General features: G+C 45.8%; 1 protein-coding gene and 1 pseudogene across 1 annotated transcript in view; both read left to right on the top strand.

The window, feature by feature from the left end:
• Positions 1–3,023, top strand: part of LOC115071729 — a 6,590-nt gene extending 3,567 nt beyond the window's left edge. Inside the window, exon 2 of the mRNA XM_029567481.1 lies at positions 1,434–3,023. Coding sequence (XP_029423341.1) covers positions 1,434–3,023 — 1,590 coding nt within the window. The remainder of the gene's footprint in view (positions 1–1,433) is intronic.
• A 7,549-nt stretch (positions 3,024–10,572) lies between these two features.
• Positions 10,573–20,658, top strand: part of LOC115071728 — a 145,414-nt pseudogene continuing 135,328 nt past the window's right edge.

Here is a 20,658-nt window from a genome sequence, read left to right as displayed (position 1 = left end):
TTGGGGGCTCGTCTGGGATTCGGTTGCCCCCAGACCCATTTCCTCAAATCAGCAGGAGGTAAGACTTGTCTTGTGGTTTGTCTTGGTCTTAATGTCTGTCTGTCATTTCCTGCTCTGGGAACATTCCGTCTGAACAGTTGTGCCTGTACAGGACCTGTAAGTCTGTATTCTGGGAACCAAGGGGAGTGGCAGACATGCCCAGAGACTCCAGGTTCCAGCACTCTGGCCCTAGTGACCAGGGTGATCTGAAGTGAGGAAGACAGTGTCTCCTCACCTCGGGAGAAGGGAAATTGGCTTGGCTATTCCCCTCCCGGTCTGTACTTTTAGTTTTGAATCAGAGAGCGCGCCGAGGTTTTCTGTTGTCTGTTTGTATCTGTATCTGGGGATCCTGAAAGCAAGAATGGTGAGTGCTGTATGTGTCTGAGTGTAAGAAGGACCGGTCCATTTGAATGTGATATAACACGGTGTGTGTGCACTTAATAGTATATTAGTATTTTAAGGAAACATCTAGTTTTGTATTTTTCTCTACACTCTCTATTTTAAGCTTTCTCTGTCTTTTCTGTCTCTCTTTTATTCTTGATCCAGTCTTCACGAGGGACCGTTAAAGGTGAAGGAGAAATTGAGGTTTTCTGGTCAGGGCCACTCCCTGACGTAAACCAAAGGCTTTTAGCCCTCTTGGCGGACCCCAACTGCCCACATGGGTGGAGACAGGACGGTCTTTCTATATCTTCCTTTCTCTCTAGCCACTAAAAGCCCCACGGGTACGGGTCGAGCAAGTAAGAGCCACAGGGCGCTCGCCACTAAAAGACTTCCATGAAAGGATAAGGGGGTCCCAGACGTGAATCCCAGATAAATTCACGTCCCCCGCAGAAGAAAAACTGGACAATGATAGGTACTTGTTCATAAGCACATTCACAGGTCACTATTGTTTGGAGTGGCATCTTTATCTTTCTCTCTCTCTCTCTCTCTCTCTCTCTCTCTCTCTCTCTCTCTCGTGTCCTCTATCATGGGTCAATCATTAACTACCTCTTTAAGCTTAACCCTGGAACACTGGAAGGAGGTCATGGAACGGGCCCGTAATTTATCACTGGAGGTTGAAAAGAAGAAGTGGCAGGATCTCTATTCCTCTGTGTGGCCCTCTTTTGAAAAAGGATGGCCAAGGGATGGGACTTTTGACCTTGATACTATCTTACAGGTTAAAGAATAAAGACTTGGCTTGGAACCCCACATCTTGGGCACGACCGTTCCTACCTCCTCAGGGAACCAGAGAGAATGATCAGGACCCCCCTACCCCTTCTGCACCCCTAAGTCTCACTTCCTCCCTCCTGCCCCTTCAGTCTTCCCCTGAGAAGAAGAAGCAGAAACCAGTCCTCCCCAAAGACTAAGCTTCACTAACCCTCCTTGATCCCCCACCTCCCTATCCTCCTGCACAGGCACCTCTACCTCAAGAACTACCTCATCCATCTCCTGATTCCACTGAACCTGATCATTCCTCCCCACCATCTAGTAGACTCCGCCTGAGAAGAGATAGAGGGGGTCCCTCTGATGGAACTGGGACTGCCCAGATTTTTCCTCTACAAACTGTAGGGGACCAGATCCAGTATTGGCCTTTTCCAGCCTCTGACTTGTATAATTGGAAAACTCATAACCCCTCTTTTTCTCAGGACCCTCAGGCTTTAACTGCTTTAATTGAGTCTATTCTCACCCACCAACCCACCTGGGAGGATTGTCAGCAACTCCTCCAGGCCCTTCTAACCACAGAAGAAAGACAGCGAGTCATCCTGGAGGCCCAGAAGAACGTTCCTGGGGAGGATGGGAGACCCACTCAACTCCCAAATGAAATAGATGCAGGATTTCCTCTGACCAGACACAACTGGGACCCTGAAACCGTGGCAGATAGGGAGTGTCTCCGTCTTTATCGCCAGACTCTGTTAGCGGGTCTCAAAGTGGCTGGAAGGTGCCCAACCAATTTGGCAAAGGTACGTGCTATAACCCAGGGAGAAAATGAAACTCCTGCAGGATTTTTAGAACATCTGATAGAGGGATATCGGATGTATACCCCTTTTGATCCCACAGCCCAGGAGCATCAGGCAGATTTTATTATGGCCTTTATAGGACAATCAGCTCCTGATATCCCTGGTAAGCTCCAACGGCTGGAGGGCCTTCAGAGGTACTCTTTACAGGATTTAGTAAGGGAAGCTGAGAAAATCTACAACAAGCGAGAGACCTCAGAGGAAAGAGAGGACAGAATTAGAAAAGAACAGGAAGCCAGAGAAGATAAGAGAGAGAAAAAGAAAAATAAAGAGTTGAGTCGAATTTTGGCCACAGTAGTTCAGGAAACAGGACCAGATAGGGACCTGGGAGACAAAAGAAGACCCCGAGTGGACAAAGATCAATGTGCCTACTGCAAGGAGAGAGGACATTGGGCTCGAGAATGCCCAAAGAAGTTGAATAAACTCCAAAAGAAGACAACCCCAGTCCTGACCCTAGGAGACAAGGAGAGTCGGGGCCAGGAGCTCCCCCCTGAGCCCAGGGTAACTCTAAGAATAGGGGGGCAATTGACTACCTTCACGGTAGATACAAGAGCTCAACACTCAGTTTTGACAACAACCAAGGGACCCATGAGACCCAAAACAGCCTGGGTCCAAGGGGCTACTGGAGAAAAGACATATAGATGGACTACAGAAAGAAAAGTGGACCTCAGTACAGGACAGGTCTCTCACTCGTTCTTACTGGTCCCAGACTGTCCATATCCCCTTCTTGGGAGAGATTTACTCTCCAAGTTAGGAGCCCACATCCACTTCACTAAAAAGGGAGCCACTGTACAAACAGCCTGGGTCCAAGGGGCTACTGGAGAAAAGACATATAGATGGACTACAGAAAGAAAAGTGGACCTCAGTACAGGACAGGTCTCTCACTCGTTCTTACTGGTCCCAGACTGTCCATATCCCCTTCTTGGGAGCCACTGTACAAGGAAAAGATGGAGCTCCATTACAGGTATTAACCCTGCGACTGGAGGATGAACATCGGTTGTATGAGGGACCGATAGCAGAAACCCCTGGTATATCCAATTGACTAAATAAAATCCTTTTAGCATGGGCCGAGACAGGAGGCCCAGGACTGGCATGCAAGAGCCCGGTTAGCCAGCCCATCTTTGCCTTTGAATGGAAGGACCCTGAAGCTGGAATATCGGGACAACTAACCTGGATGTGACTTCCCCAAGGATTCAAGAACTCCCCTACTCTGTTTGATGAAGCTCTACACCGTGATTTGGCTGATTTTTGGGTAAGAAACCCACAGATTATGCTTCTTCAGTATGTGGATGACCTCCTCTTAGCAGCTGAGACAGAAGCTGGCTGTCTGCAAGGTACTGAGGCTCTCCTGCTGAGACTGGGGGAACTTGGATACCGGGCCTCGGCAAAGAAAGCCCAGATCTGCCTACAGCAGGTGAACTATTTAGGCTATAGGTTGGAGGGAGGGCAACGTTGGCTGATGGAGAGCAGGAAACAGGCAGTAGCCTCTATCCCCCCACCAACCTCAGCTAGAGGACTCAGAGAATTCTTGGGAAGCACAGGATTTTGTAGACTATGGATACCGGGTTTTGCTGAAATAGCAGCTCCTCTATATCCTTTAACAAAGAGTGGGACCCCTTTTGTCTGGACTGAAGAACACCAGAAAGCTTTTGACAAGATAAAAAGAGCGCTGCTGATGGCTCCAGCATTAGGATTGCCAGATCTGACAAAACCTTTCATCCTACATATAGATGAAAATAATGGGATGGCAAAAGGAGTCCTTACTCAGACTCTGGGACCCTGGAAAAGACCAGTGGCTTATCTCTCAAAAAAACTGGACAATGTGGCCGCTGGCTGGCCCCCATGTTTGAGAATCATGGTGGCAATAGCATCCTTAGTTAAAGACTCAGACAAACTCACTATGGGTCAGCCCCTAACTGTTATAACACCTCATGCAGTGGAGTCCATCATTAGACAACCTCCTGACAGGTGGCTGTCAAATGCCAGGGTGACCCATTATCAGGCATTACTATTAAATCCAGAAAAAATCAAGTTTGGAAACCCTGCCACCCTAAACCCCGCCACGCTACTACCAGCCACCGAGAAAGGCACTGAGATTCCTCATGATTGCCAGCAAATACTTGCGGAGACACATGGGACCAGAGAAGACCTCACTGACCAGCCCCTAACAGATGCAGATGCCACTTGGTACACGGATGGGAGCAGCTTTCTACGAAATGGTGAGCGTAAGGCGGGGGCTGCGGTGGTTGATGGGGAAAAGATAATTTGGGCCCAAGCCCTGCCAGCTGGAACATCAGCCCAGCGAGCTGAATTAGAAGCTCTAACTCAGGCCCTAAAATTAGCAAAGGGCAAAAAGGTCAATATTTATACTGACAGCCGCTATGCATTTGCCACTGCCTATATACATGGGGAAATTTATCGGAGGCGGGGACTCCTCACCTCGGCTGGTAAGGACATCAAAAACAAAGAAGCAATAGTGGCCCTTCTACAAGCCTTATACTTGCCAAAACAGGTCAGCATAATTCATTGCCCTGGACATCAACGAGACCAGGGGCCAATTGCTTGAGGCAATCGGATGGTGGATGAAACTGCCCGTCAGGCAGCAGAAGGTACATACATTCTTTACACACATGCAGACCTTAAGGCTGAGATGAAGAAACAGGAAAAGAAAGCAGAAGCTTCTTTTACTTACACTGAACAAGATTTGGAACTTGTTCAAAAGCTTAATGCTACTTTGGATCCTGAAACCAAGATGTGGAGACATCAAAATCGTACTATACTGCCCCGGGAAGCAGCACTTGAGCTGATCTCCCAACTTCACCAGTGGACACATTTGGGACACAAGAAACTAAAAACACTATTAGAAAGAAAAGAACAACATTATTACTTCCCAGACCTCAATCAACTAGTTCAAAAAGTAGTGGGAGATTGTGTCTCATGTTCCCTGGTAAATGCAACTAAGTCAAAGGTCCCATTTGGCAAGAGAGAAAGAGGGACACGACCAGGGACTAACTGGGAAGTAGATTTTACTGAGGTACTCCCAGGAAAATATGGGTATAAATACCTTTTAGTGTTTATAGACACTTTTTCAGGGTGGGTTGAAGCTTTCCCCACCAAAAAGGAAACAGCCCAGACTGTGGTAAAGAAACTGATTGAAGAAATCTTCCCTCGATTTGGACTGCCTAAGGTAATTGGATCTGATAATGGCCCTGCCTTCGTCTCCCAGGTAAGTCAGGGAGTGGCCAAAGCATTGGGGATTAATTGGAAATTACATTGTGCTTACAGACCCCAAAGTTCAGGACAGGTAGAAAGAATGAACAGAACTATTAAAGAGACCTTAACCAAATTAGCTCTAGAGACTGGCACTAAAGACTGGGTACAACTCCTGCCTCTAGCCTTATTTCCGGCTAGAAATACTCCTACTATACATGGCTTAACCCCCTATAAAATCCTTTTTGGAGGACCACCCCCTGCACTCTATATAACCTTGTCCCCCTTGCCCTCTTCTTTTGATAAACCCAGCTTAAAATCAAGGCTCCAAGCCCTCCATATCATCCAGAACCAGGTTTGGAGGCCCTTGGCTGCAGTCTACCAGCTTGGTGATCTACAAACGCCTCATTCCTATCAAATTGGAGATCAGGTGTACGTGAGAAGACACAACGTGAAAACCCTTGAACCACGGTAGAAAGGACCCTACACAGTTCTCCTGACTACTCCTACGGCCCTCAAAGTGGACGGAATCTCAGCTTGGATTCACACTTCCCACGTCAAGAGAGCTCCGACTCAAGAGGACACTGAAAAATGACATCTACACAGAACATCCAACCCTCTAAAAATAAGACTCTCCAGAAATTCTTAATGATTCTATTTGTTTATAGGCTTGTCCCCAGTTATGGAAGTCCCCATCTCCCTGTGCTGACCACCTGGCGAGTAATTAACCAAATGGGTATTGTAGTGTTTGAAACCCACAAGATGGCACCAAAGGGCACATGGTGGCCTATACTGTATCCAGATTTGTGTAAATTAGCCTTAGGAGCACCAGAGCCTTGGGATTTAGAAGGAAACTGGAATACTGAGGTGGTGCCTGACAAAGAAAGTCCCCCTGGGAGACTGGGACTTGACCCGTGGGGAGGATGTGGCCCTCATGAACACTGGGCCATGTTGCGTACACTAACCTTTTATGTCTGTCCAGGCGACCACAGGGCTAAATATCTTACATATTGTACCCAGATTTGTGCAAATTAGCTTTAGGGGTACAGGAGCCTTGGGACTTAGAAGGAACCCACGATACTGAAAAGGCACCCAGCATGGCGAGTCCTCCTGGGAGGCTGGGACTGGACCCATGGGGAGGATGCGGCCCTCCTGAACACCGGGCCATGTTGCGTACCTTAACCTTTTATGTCTGCCCAGGCTTTCACAGGGCTGTGTCTCTCAATCCTAAGTGTGGAGGGGGGGGCATTTCTTCTGCAAGAACTGGGGGTGCGAAACCACCGGGGACACTTGGTGGTCCCCAACCTCATCATGGGATTACATCACTGTAAAAGAAAATTATTCTCATGGGAACAATCGTTTGCAGGGAAAATTTAATGAATAAAAATCTATTCATAAACAGGCCTGTCAAGGGAAATGGTGCAACCCCCTCCGAATAGAATTCACAACAGGTAAAAAGGCCACAGATTGGGAAGGGGGTATTCTTGGGGAATTAGATTATATAAGGAACGAACAGATGATGGCCTCCTTTTTACTATTAAAAGAGATACTTCCTCCTACCCAATAGCTATAGGTCCCAACCCCATCTTACCTATCCAGAAACCCATCCTCAGCTACCCAAATCCCCTGCTAGCTCTGATACCTGAAGCTACCTCACAGCACCTCCCCAACTCACTTCCTAGCACCTCCCCAGCTAACATCCTGTCAGAACAGACCTCTCATTACCCAAGTTTTCAGGTTTCAACCACAGGAAACCGGTTGTTCAATCTAGTTCAGGGGGCATATAAGGCCATTAGACAGACAAACCCCAATTTGACTGAATCTTGTTGGCTGTGTCTAGCAGCAGCACCTCCCTATTATGAAGGTATAGCTACACTAGGAACATTTATTAATACCACCTCAACAGATCAATGCCATAGGGAAACTCCTCATTCCCTAACTCTCACAGAAGTCTCAGGATCTGGACTCTGTCTAGGAAACCCACTTTCAACTCATACCTACCTTTGCAACTCCACTATATCTGTAGCCTCAGGGGAAGGAAATTATTATCTCCTACCCCAACCAGGGACTTGGTGGGCATGTAGCTCTGGATTAACCCTGTGTGTAGCTAGTATGGTTCTTAATACCTCTCAAGACTATTGTGTTATGGTTAAACTTCTACCCCGAGTATTCTATCACCCTGCAGATTCCTTAGAACAGTTTTTTAAGCAACATCCAGGCAGATATAAAAGAGAGCCTGTGTCTCTAACCCTAGCAATACTTCTAGGAGCAGGAGTGGCAGCAGGGATAGGAACTGGAACCGCTGCCTTACTACAAGGACCTCAAAATTATGCAGACTTACAAAAAGCTGTAGATGAAGACATTAAGGCACTAGAACAGTCAATTACCCTCCTAGAGAAATCTCTAACCTCTCTCTCTGAAGTAGTGTTGCAGAACAGGAGAGGATTGGATCTGCTTTTCCTTAAAGAGGGGGGACTTTGTGCGGCTCTGGGAGAAGAATGTTGCTTTTATGCTGATAACTCTGGAGTTATTAAAAATTCCATGTCTAAGCTCCGCCAGAGATTAGATGACAGACAAAAAGAACGTGAATCCACACAAGGATGGTTTGAAGGATGGTTTAATAAAAGCCCCTGGTTCACTACCTTAGTGTCCACCCTAATAGGCCCCCTAGTAATTCTTCTCCTCCTTTTAACCTTTGGAGCATGTATACTCAATAGATTGCTACAATTCATTAGAGACCACTTATCAGTGACTCAGGCTTTGGTTCTTACTCAGCAATACCTATCTATATAAACATGTACATACCTTTGTCTGCCAAAATCTGGAACATGAGTAATGTCCATTTGCCGCAGTTGGTTAGGCTTCAGCCCTCTAGGATTAACCCCATAATGAGGAACAATTTGTGTTGATGGAATCATAAATCAAAGCCCCCCAGATTAAAGTAAAACTAAGTTTCCCAAGCTATATTCTGGGAAACTGTACAAGGAAGCAAAAGAAAAATAATTCTAACTATAGAAAAGAAAAGATGACCTGACCTTTTCATGCTCCTTTGATCAAGCTGGAAAAATACCTGAAAAATCCCCCCTCCCATTTCTGCTGTAACTATGTAACCAAGCTCCTATTGTGACCTAAATACCAGCCCCTTACTGCTTGTGGTTTTTGTCTATATAACGCAGCTTCTAAACTGAATCTGCACTTCCCCTTTTGATTAAGGGGGAGTCTGTCTGGATGATTAAATCCTCTTGCAATTGCATCTACTGGTTTGAGGACTGAGTTATTGGGGTGCGACCTCCCGAGAACATAGGGTACCCCAATCTGGGGGTCCTACAAAAGAAGCTTGAGTGTACCTGACTGGAACCTGAATTGGGCTTTGAAGGGTCAAAATGCAAAAGTCAGAATACACTGACTCCATTTTGACTAGCTGTTTCAGGCAAGCTTGGACAAGCCCAGGCATGTTGTAAATTTCCAGTTGTTACCTACCCCCCACACCCCTCCAGAAAGCCATAGATTAAGCAAGCCCAGGCATGTAAAATTCTTATAAGGTAGAGCCAGAAACTTCTTGCCCTACAGATAACAGTCTGCACATTCCAATGCCCTAAAGACAGCCCCTACCAATAAGAATCCTCCCCGTACTCAGAACATAGGACCATCAAATCATTTTAAAATGCATCTGGCGAGCACGGGCTTCAGCAAAATTCCCTATAAAAAGCTTGCCCCACCCTGGTTCGGGGCTCTCAGTACGGATCTGCTATGTAGGTGAAATCTGAGGGCCCAAGCTTAAGCCCTCTTTACTATTGCACACACTCTGGACTCCTTGGTGGTCACTGGGGTTTGCGAGATCTGGGCATAACATTTGGGAGTTCGTCCCAGGATTCCCAAGATTCCATAGGACCTCCCAGAGCATTGAGCTTGGTCTGGCCGGTAAGTGTCTTTGTCTCCTTGTTTGTGTTGCGCACTCTTGAATTTGGGCCCCTGTTACCTTGTTAGCCTGTTGGCTGTCTAGGCGGACGTGCTGGAAGATGCCAGGTCGTGGGACGCAGGAGACATCCCAGACCCACCTGATAGGGATTGGATCCCACTTGTAATTTTGAAGCGGTGAGGCAGGTCACACCTGCGGAATGATGAGTGGCCTACATCCCACTTTCAGTTCTTGTTTAAGGCACCAGGAAGCATTGTCTTGTCATTGTGTGTCTTTGTATTGTCTGTATTATTTGTGACTTACTTAGTTATAGACATTGAACAAAGTCAAGTAACACCCTTAAGTCTTTTCTGGGACCATTTTTCTGACTTCAAAAAGAAGGCTAGAGGACAAGGGTTGGAAGTCAAGAAGGCAAACCCTTTATCTTTTGCAGGAATGAATGGCCAACCTTCAATGTTGAATGGCTGGAGGAGGAAACTTTGACCCCACTATTTACAGGGCTAAAAACATCATTTCCGGGTGACCAGGACACCCCGATCAGGTTCCTTACATGGCAACTTGGCAGATCCTGGTTGAAGAGCCCCCCAATGGCTCAGACCATTTTTGCCACCACAGGGTTCAAAGACAACCATCCTTGCCCTGCTTGATGGTGAGCAGCAGAAAAGTGGAACTAAACCATCCACCCCACTTTATCCTGTCCTCCAGGGTGGTATGGAAGAAGAACTTCTGCTTGAGCCTCCCCCATACTTGCCCACACCACCGGCACAACTGGAGCATTCAGAGCTCCCAGGAAAGGCTGAGGCAGCCCAGGCCCCTGGGGCTCAGAGCATTCCCCAAACTCAGAGGAGGGTCCAGAGAGGACAGCCGCGAGCAGCAACAGACTCCACCATCCTTCCCTTAAGGGCAGTGGGACCACTTAATGAGGCAGGAGACTAACAAATGCAATATTGACCATTTGCCACCACCAGTGACCTCTACAAGTGGAAATTGCAAATGGCCAAATTCTTTGAGAAACCACAGGGCCTTATTGATCTGTTAGAATCTGGTCTTTTCACCCATCAGCCCACTTGGGACAACATCCAGCAGCTATTACAGGTTCTATTTACTACCGAGGAGAGGGACTAGATCCAAACTGAGGCCTGGAAGCTGGTCCCTGGGTGGATGGGAATTCTACAATCAACCAGGAGCTGATCGATGAAGCCTTCCCATTAGCCTGACCAAACTGGGATTCAGTGTGGCAGAGGTAAGGAGAGGCTCTGGGTCTACCTCCAGACTCTAATGGGGGGTCTCCAGGCCACAGCAAGGTGCCCAACTAGTTGGCTAAGATTAGTGATGTGCAGCAAGGAAAAAACAGAATCCCCAGCAGCCTTTTTAGAAAGGATCCTTGAGGCGTTCCAAACTTATACACCCATGAATCCAGAGGCACCAGAAAACAAGAATGCAGTCGTATTGGTCTTTGTCAACCAGTCAGTGCCTGACATCAGGCGCAAATTACAGAAACTAGATAGATTGGCAGATAAGACTCTGCCGGAGCTGTTGGCAGTGGCAGAGAGGATCTATAACCACAGAGAAAGTCTGGAAGAAAAACAGGCTCGAGCTGCAGCCGCTGCTAGCACCAAGCAGGTCAGAGACTTCATTAAGATCCTTCTGTCTATGACCCAAAGTTGCCTGATGAGTGGTAACATCAATGGCGCTACCTCTCTGTGGACTCAGGTAGGAAACCATGAGAAGGGCGACCAAGGTTACAGAGGAACCAATGTGCCTATTTCAAAAAGATGGGCCACTGGATAAAAGATTGCCCAGAAAAACCTGCTGGGTGAGGCAGGGATTGAGAAGGGGTACAAATCCTTGAGTTCAGAGAAATGAGTGACTGGGGGATGTTGGGGTTCGGATCCCCTCCCCAAACCTAGGGTAACCCTCAAAGTGAAGGGGATGCCCATGTGCTTCCATGTGGATATGGATGCCTAACACTCAGTATTAACTGAGCCCCAAGGAAAGCTGTCACACAAAAAATCTTGGGTACAAGGGGCTACTGGTATGAACCAATACTCATGGACCACCTGAAGAAAAGTGGGCCTGGGCAAGGGCCAGGTGTCCCACTCCTTCTTTGTCATTCCAGAGTGCCCCTAACCTCTCTTGGGCAGACTTGCTCACCAAAATTGGAGCCCACATTCATTTCACCCCTAGTGGGGCCCAAATGACTGATTAAGAAGGCCACCCGATCCAAGTACTCACCCTACAACTAGAGGATGAGTTTATGTTACATCAAAAACTGGCCTCTACACCAAAGGAGGAGGTTTCCACACTGCTAAAGGAGTTCCCTGCAGCTTGGGTTGAGACAGGGGGCATGGGGCTGGCAGCTCCAAAAGCCCCCCATCTGGATAGAGCTTAAGCCTGGAATCTTACCAGCCAGAGTTAAGCAGTACCCTATGTCCCAGGAGGCCAGGCTGGGGATCACTCCTCATATCAGTTGCCTGAGAAATCAGGGCATCTTGGTGCCTTGCTGATCAGCTTGGAATATCCCCCTGCTGCCAGTCAAAAAGCCAAATTCAAATGACTATTGGCCAGTCCAGGGCTTGAGAGAGGTAAACAAGTGGCTTATGGATGTTCATCCAACAGTACCTAATCCTTAGACTCTCCTGAGTTCCTTGCCACCTTCGAGAAACTGGTACATGGTGTTAGACTTGAAAGATGCCTCTTTTGCCTGCCTCTGGCCAAAGAGAGCCAGCCCTTCTTTGCTTTCAAATGGCAAGACCAGGAGATCAGCTTCAACGGGCAGCCGACTTAGACCTGCCTGCCACAGGGATTCAAAAATTCACCCACCCTGTTTGATGAGGCCCTCCATGAAGACCTGGGTGAATACTGGCTGGAACACTCCCAGTTCACCCTATTACAATATGTGGATGACATCTTGATAGCTGCTGCTGATGCCTTGCAGTGTCAGCAGGGAACTAGAGACCTCCTGGCAACCCTAGGCAGACTGGGATATCGGGCATCTGCCAAGAAAGCCCAAATATGCTGGAGAGAGGTCACTTATTTGGGATACACATTAAAAGAAGGACAAAGGTGGCTTACAGATACCAGGAAAGAAACAGTGCTGAAAATACCCACCCCTCATTCCCGGAGAGCAGTGAGGGAGTTCCTGGGGTCAGCAGGATTCTGATGCTTGTGGATCCCAGGATTTGCTGAGTTGGTGAGGCCCCTCTATGAAGTCACACAGGAAAACAAGCCCTTTATTTGGACAGAGGTCCAGGAAGAGGCCTTCAGTAAGATCAAACAGGCCCTCCTAGCTGCCCCAACCCTAAGACTTCTGGATGTTACTAAGCCTTTTCATCTGTTCATAGATGAAAAGAAGGGGGTGGAAAAAGGAGTCCTAACTCAGACTCTGGGGCCCTGGAATAGGCCGGTGGAATATCTGCCAAAAAAAAAAAAAAACTGTACCTGGTTGCTGCTGGGTTGCTGCCCTGTTTGTGAATTATAGCAGCCATGGCTCTTCTAGTCAAAGATGCAGACAAGTTAACCTTAGGACAAGAATTGTGTACCACAACCCCTCACGCCATTGAGGGAGTTCTCAAGTAGCCACTTGACCGCTGGTTGAGCAATGCCCGAATGACTCACTATTAAAGCTTGCTTCTTAAACCCCAAGGATCTTTTCCTCCCAAGAACAGCCCTCAATCTGGCCACCCAGCTGCCCAATCCAGATCTGGACATGCCCTTACATGATTTGCATGGGGATCTTGAACCAAGTACATGGGCTCAGAAAAGACTTGACTGATCAGCTGCTTCCTGGTGCTGAAGCCACTTGGTTAATGATGGCAGCAGTTTCATGCAGAATGGACAGAGGTATGTGGGGGCAGCGGTAATAACAGAGACTGAAACTGTCTGGGTGGCGGCTCTTGCCTGCAGGGACTTCAACCCAGAGGGCTGAGCTGATAGCCTTGACTGAGGCTCTTAAATTAGGCAAGGACAAAAATTTGAATGTGTATACGGATAGCCAGTAAGCCTTTCCCACAGCCCATGTACATGGGGCCATCTACTAGGAGAGGGGGCTGCTCACAGCTGAGGGAAAGACTATTAAAAATAAACAAGAAATCCTAGACTTACTGGCTGCCCTATGGCTACCTAAGAAACTGGCTATCATCCATTGCCCGGGCACCAAAAGACAGATACACCTATAGCCTGAAGAAACCAGAGGGCACACCAGGTTGCCAAGGAGATGGCCCTGAAAGCCACCTTAGTCCTGGCTATCCATCTGCCAGACCCAGGGCCACCCGTGATACCGGACTAACCTGATTACTCTCAGAAAGACCTGAAGCTAATACACAAACTTCCCATGACCCAAAAGATTGATGCCTGGTGGCATACATGGGACTGCAGGATCATCCTGCCCAGTAACCTAGCCAAAGATCTTCTCAATCACATCCATCAGACCACCCACCTGGGCACTTGGAAAACAGAAGACCTCCTAAGAAACGCTGACCTTAAGGTTCTGAACCTCCAATCATATGTCAATTCAATCACCTCCAAATGTCTTAGCTGCAGGCTGACAAATATGGAGAACCTTCCCAAAGAACAGGGGACCCGGTTGAGGGACTCCAAGCCCAGAGCCCACTGGGTAAAGGACTTTACAGAGATAAAACCTGGCAAATATGGTTACAAATATCTTTTAGTTCTGGTAGATACTTTTTCAGGATGGACTGAGGTGCACCCTACCAAGCATGAAACTGCACAAATGGTCACCAACCAGCTACTGGAAGACATTCTTCCAAGGTATGGTATGCCAGCTCTTCTGAGCTCAGACAATGGACCAGCATTCCCCTCTCAGGTAACAGAAGTGTTAGCAAAAGGATTGCGGGCAAAATGGAAATTACATTGTGTCTACCGGCCTCAGAGTTCTGGACAGGTAGAAGGGATGAATAGAACCCTAAAAGAGACCCTTACTAAATTAACCATGGAGACTAGCAGGGACTGGGTGGCTCTCCTTCCCTTTGCTCTATATAGGGTATGAAACTCACCCTATCTGTTGGGTTTAACTCCATATGAAATCATGTTTGGAAGACCCCCTCCCATCCTCCCCAATTTAAAAGCTGAATTGCTTGCTGAGTTTGATAACTGTCAATTGCTTGATTCTCTTGAGGCTGTAGCACACGCCCATAAGGATGTGTGGCCTTGCCTGAAAGCTATCTATGAGACTGCTCCTCCTCCTACCCCACACAACTACCGGCCTGGCGATTGGGTCTAAGTCCACAGACACCGCTGAGACACCCTGGAACCTCGCTGGAAAGGACCATATGTGGTGCTCCTGACAACCCCAACCGCAGTAAAGGTAGACAGAGTTGCCACCTGGATTCATCACACCCACATCCAACTAATGAATCCACACCTAGACCCAGACAACCTTCACCCTCCACTGACCTCTATGCCGGTTCCTACAACATGGAAAGTCCGCAAGGACACCGACAACACCCTCAAGCTAAGGCTGTGCCACTCTTGATATTTACTCTGCTGCTTGGAATGGACATATGTATAACTGTTAACCCTCACTAACCCTACAATCTCACCTGGCAGCTCCTGGACACTTCTACTGGAGATATCTTGGTCCAGACATCCAAGACAGCCCCACTAAACACCTGGTACCCAGAGTTAGGCTTCGACCTCTGCTGCTTACAGGACCATTGGGGGCTGCGTCATGCTTATTTTTATATCTGTACTGGGAGCAGGAGAAGAGACTGGAGTAAACGATGTGGGGTAGCCAGCAATTATTTTTGTAAGTCCTGGGATTGTGTGAGCATGGGGAACATCTATTGGACAGCCCCCATTAAAGATGATCTTATGAAAGTGCTCCATAATAACACACCTGATATCATTTACCACAGCCAGAGGGTTGAAACATATTCTATGAAAACATGTTGCAACCCTGTTAAGGTGGTGTTTACTGATGCAGGAAAAAGAGACACCACTTGGGAGGTGGGAAAACCTGGGGATTGAGAACTTATAACTTTAGCCCAGGGGGGCTCTTCACTATCATCCTCAGAAAAGAAGCCCCCACTTCTCTGATACCCCAAGGCATGGGCCCCAATCCCATCTTAGTTCCCCTAAAACCCAACTCCAGCCTTAAGCCCCCACCTCCAAGGGAAAATATAACAGTCTTTGGGGGTAAAGGGGTAAGTGTAGGGGCACCAGCAGCTCCACCCCCGGGCCACCCTATTTGGCTGCTGGTTACCACCACTTTCAAGGTGCTCAATGCCTCCAAGCCAAACCTAACTGTGGAGTGCTGGCCCTGTTTGAGTGCCCAGCTGCCTTTCTATACAGGCATAGCTATAGTAGGTAACTATTCCCAAGTTTCTAGTAACCAATGCTCCTGGGGACAGCAAGGAAAACTTTCTCTCCCACAGGTAACTGGGGCAAGGATCTGTGCCCTGCCCCTGGTGTCTAGGCCCTGACAGGGCTATGTAACCACACAGTCTCTGCTTCAAATGACAGCTATTACTCTGCCACTTCTGGATGGTGGGCTTGCTCTACTGTTTGACCCCCTGCATTCATGGGACCATCCTTAATAACATGAAAGTTTGTTGTGCCATGGTACAGCTATTCCCTAAGATGACTTACTGTGAGGAGACCCAGATGGAACTAGCCTACTCACCCCTTTCCATCCCCAGAACTAAGAGAGCCATAGGGACAGCAGCCATTTTGTTATCCTCCTTAATTGCCCTAGGTATAGCTGGGGCGACTGGAGTGGGAACCTTGGCCTTTATTTTGCAGGACCAAAACTACAAGACTCTCCAGGTAGTGATTGATGCAGATCTCAGAAATCTGGAACAGTCTGTAATTAAATTAGAACAATCCCTAAACTCATTAGCTGAGGTTGCCTTACAGAATAGAAGAGGTCTTGATCGCCTTCTTATGCAACAAGAGGGCTTGTGCGTAGCCTTAAAAGAAGAATGCTGTTTTTATGCTAACCATTCTGGTGTGATTAGCAATTTTATGGCTCTGCTCAGGAAAGGTATCAAGGATAGAGTACAAAAAGACCCTGGGTGGTATGAACAACTGTTTAATTGGTCTCCCTGGCTCACCACCTTGCTTTCAGCCTTAGCTGGGCCCATAATCCTCCTCCTATTAGTGTTAACTATTGGGCCATGTATCATCAATCAGTCGACTGCCTTTATCAGAGAACAGATGAGTACAACTCATGGTCCTGAGGTCCCAGTATCAGGCCTTGGACCCCCTAATTAGAGACCTCAACCCAGACCCATGATTGGGTCACCCCTAGTTACTAGGAGAGGGGGAAATGTGGGACTCTGACTCATCTAACAACTTCTTTCTGCTTCTGTAATTCGCTTGGCTTAAAGATTTAACCCCTGCCATAACTCTGGGGGGGGGGGGAATGAAGAGTCAAAATGCAAGAGTCAAAATACACTGACTCCATTTTGATTAGCTGTTTCAGGCAAACCTGGACAAGCCCAGGCATGTTGTAAATCTCCAGTTGCTACTGCCCCTCCCCCCTCCCCGAGAAAGCCATAGATTAAGTAAGCCTGGGCATGTAAAATCCTTATAAGGTAGAAACAGAAACTTCGGGCCCTACAGATAACAGTCAGCACATTCTAACCCTAGAGACAGCCCCTACCAATAAGAATCCTCCCCGTACTCAGAACATAGGACCATCCAATCATTTTAAAGTGCAGCTGGTGAGCACAGGCATCAACAAAACTCCCTACAAAAAGCTTGCCCTGCCCTGGTTCGGGGTTCTCAGTATGGATCCGCTGTGTCGGTAAAATCTGAGGGCCCGAGCTTAAGGCCAAATAAAGGCTCTTTGCTGTTGCATACACTCCGGAATCCTTGGTGGTCATTGGGGGTGGTCATGAGATCTGGGTGTAACAGGCTTCTGTGGGTTCTCCTGAATACCTGGTCTGAAGCCATCAGTTCCCTCCAAATTAAACCTGAGAGAACCTGAAACCTGTACCAACCAGCTTTACATAAGCAATAAAGAAAGAATCTAGGGACCCTGATAATACAAACAGAAGCATACTTCAACTTAATTGTCATATTAGACTCACAAACAACAAAGAAATTCACGTGGCAAAATCACAAAGAAAGAATAATAAAATGAAAGCCAAAATACTATGTCCCCACCAAACTCCACCAATCTTGTAAAAGAATTCTACAAGGAGAACCTGCTAGAGATAACCCAGGACACTGAATTTAAAAGAAAAATCATAAACATGATCAAGGAATTCAACAAATTTAAAGTACACATGAAGAAACAAATCAAGGAACTAAAAGAAGATAGGCATCAACTTCTGAATGAAGTCACAAAAAATGGAAACATTGAAGAAAACTCAGGTAGAAAAGAAGGAAGTGTAAAACTCAATAAGTCAACTTGAAACAACAAGGGAAAGCCTCACTGCTAGAATGAATGAAATGGAAAACAGAATATCAATACTGGAAGATAAAGTTGAAGAGTTGGGTCACTCAAGGAAAGATTATGGAAAATTTTAAGAAAACGTAGGAATGGTATATGCAAGAGATGTGGGACACCATGAAAAGAACAAATCTATGGATCACAGGAATAGAGGAAGGAGGAGAATTTCAGGTTAATGGTGTTGACCAGATCTTAAACAGGACTGTAGTTGTAGAAGAGAATTTCCTGAAATTAAGAAAAGACATCCCCATACAAATACAATAAGCACATAGAACAACAAATAGACAGGATCAGAAAAGAAACTCCCCATGACATATCAGAGTAAAAACACTAAATGTACAGAACAAAGAGAGGATACTTAAAGCAGCAAAAGAAAAACAAGTGACATATAAAGGAAAGCCCATCAGAATTACAGCTGACTTATCAATGTAAACTATAAACGCTGGAAGAGCATGGTCCAAGATATTTCCAGTTCTACATGACAACAGATGCCAGTCCAGAATACTTTACTCAGCAAAAATGTCTATTATAGTTGAGGGGGAAAGAAAAATCTTCCACGACACAAAAAGCCTGAAAGAATATATGTCCACAAAACCAGCCTTTCAAAGAATATTTGAAGCAATACAGAGAGAAGAAGAAACAACTATACCCTAGCAGTGATGAAAGAAAATAAATAAAGGTGTAATTGAGGAAACACAAAATTAGACAGAGAACACAAACAGCAAACAAAATGATGGCAACCAATACACATCTTTCGCTAATAACCTGAAATAACAATGGACTAAACTCCCCAGTCTAAAGACACAGGCTAAGAGAATGGATTAAGAAATAAAATCCACCTCTTTGCTGTCTGCAAGAAACCCATCTTACCTTCAAGGACAGGCACTACCTTAAACTAAAAGGATGGAAAAGAATATTATAAGCAAATGGCACTAAGGAACAAGCAGGGGCTGTAATTCTAATATCTGAAAAAATACACTTCAAAGTAAAAATAGTCAGAAGAGATAAGGAGGGTCATTTCATTCTGATCAAAGGAACAGTTAACCAATAAGATATTGCAATCCTTAACACATATGCACCAAACTCTGGTGTAGCCAAATGCTACAGGACTTTAATACAAAGATTAACCCAAACTTAGAAATATTATGGGACTTCAATACTGCACTATCTCCATTAGACAGCTCAACTGGAAAAGAATAAACAGAGAGACATACGAATTAATGATACCATACATAAAATGGACCTAACAGACATCTTTCAAATATTCCACCCAAGCACCAAAGAATACACTTTCTATGCAGCACCCCATGGAACTTTTTCAAAACTGATCACATACTGGGCCACAAAACAAACCTCAATAAATACAAAAAATAATTGAAATAATCCCATGCATTCTATCAGACCACAATTGTGCTGGATAACTTTAGTGTTAACTTGACACACCTGGGTTGAGGGAGCTTCAGTTGGGGAATTTCCTCTATTGGACTGGCCTGTGGCCATGTCTGAAGGGCATCTTCTTGATGAGTGATGTGGGAGGACCAAGCCCACTGTGGGTGGTGCTACCCCTGGGAAGGTGGGCCTGTGTTGCATAAGAAAGCAGGCTGAGCAGGGGCCAGGGAAGCAAGCCAGTAAATAGAGTTCCTCCATGCCCTGTGCTCCAGCTCCTGCCTCCAGATTCCTGCCCTGGGTTCCTACCTTGGGCTCTGGGATGAACTGTGACCTGGGATATGTAAGCTAAATAAACCCTTTCCTCCCCAAGTTGGTAGTGGTCAGAGTATTTTGTCACAGCAATGAAGAACAAACTAGGATAACAATGCAATAAAGCTCAGAATCAACACTGGACAAAGCCCTAGTCACTATATGAACTCATGGTGATTAAACAACACACTGCTAAACAATGAGTGGGTCAAAGGTGAAATTAAGAAAGAAATAAAAGAAGTCCTGAAATTCAATGAAAAGGACAATACAACACTACACAACCTGTAGGATACTTTAAAAGCAGTCCTAAGAGGGAAGTTTATAGCTCTAAGTGTCCTCATTAAAAAATTAGAAGGAGCCCAAATAAATGACCTAACACTACAAGTCAAGACCCTGGAAAGGCAAGAACAAATGAAACCCAAACCCAGCAGAAGAAAAGAAATAACAAAAATCAGAGCAGAAATTAACAAAATGGAAACAAAGAAACAATACTAAGAATCAATGAATCTAAGAGCTGGATCTTTGAAAAGCTAAACAAGATAAACAAACCCTTAGCCCAGTTAACCAAAAGAAAGAAAGATCAAATCCAAATCAACAAAATCAGCGATGAAAGGAGAAACATCACAACAGACACCCAAAAGGTCCAGACTATTATAAGGGAATATTTTGAAAACCTATATGCTACCTAATTTGAATATCTGAAAGAAATGGATGGATATATAAAAACATGGGAACCACCAAAGTTAAACCAAGAAGATATAAACAGTTTGAACAGACCCATAACAGATAAGGAAATTGAAACATTAATAAAAAGCCCCCCCCCAAAAAAAAGCTCAGGCCCAGATGAATTTACAGTAGAATTCTACCAGACATTTAAAGAAGACATGCAACCAATACTATTCAAATTATTTAAAAAGATAGAAACAGAGGGAGAACTCCCAAATTCTTTCTATGAAGCCAGCATTACTCTAATACCCAAACTGGATAAAGACACAACTAAAAAAGAAAACTATAGACCCATAACTTTAATGAACATAGATGCAAAAATTCTCAACAAAATACTTGCAAAGCACATACAGAAACACATCAAAAATCATTCACCAGGATCAAGTGGGCTTTATCCCAGAGATGCAGGGATGGTTGAATATGCAACTCAATAAACGTCATTAAACATATAAATGGAGTCAAAGACAAAAACCACATTGTCATCTCAATAGATGTAGAAAAGGCTTTTGACAAAATTCAGCATGCATTTATGTTCAAAGGCCTAAATGGAATTGGACTAGAGGGAACATACCTCAGCATAATTAAAGCTATTGATAACAAAACCAAAGGCAACATCTTTCTAAATGGATAAACACTTAAAGTAGTCCCATGAA

Source organism: Nannospalax galili, unplaced genomic scaffold (assembly GCF_000622305.1).
Source record: "Nannospalax galili isolate Female #2095 unplaced genomic scaffold, S.galili_v1.0 scaffold399, whole genome shotgun sequence".
Classification (NCBI taxonomy): Eukaryota; Metazoa; Chordata; class Mammalia; order Rodentia; family Spalacidae; genus Nannospalax; species Nannospalax galili.
Note: the sequence above shows the minus strand (reverse complement) of the source record. Positions and strands in the feature narration are given on the sequence as shown.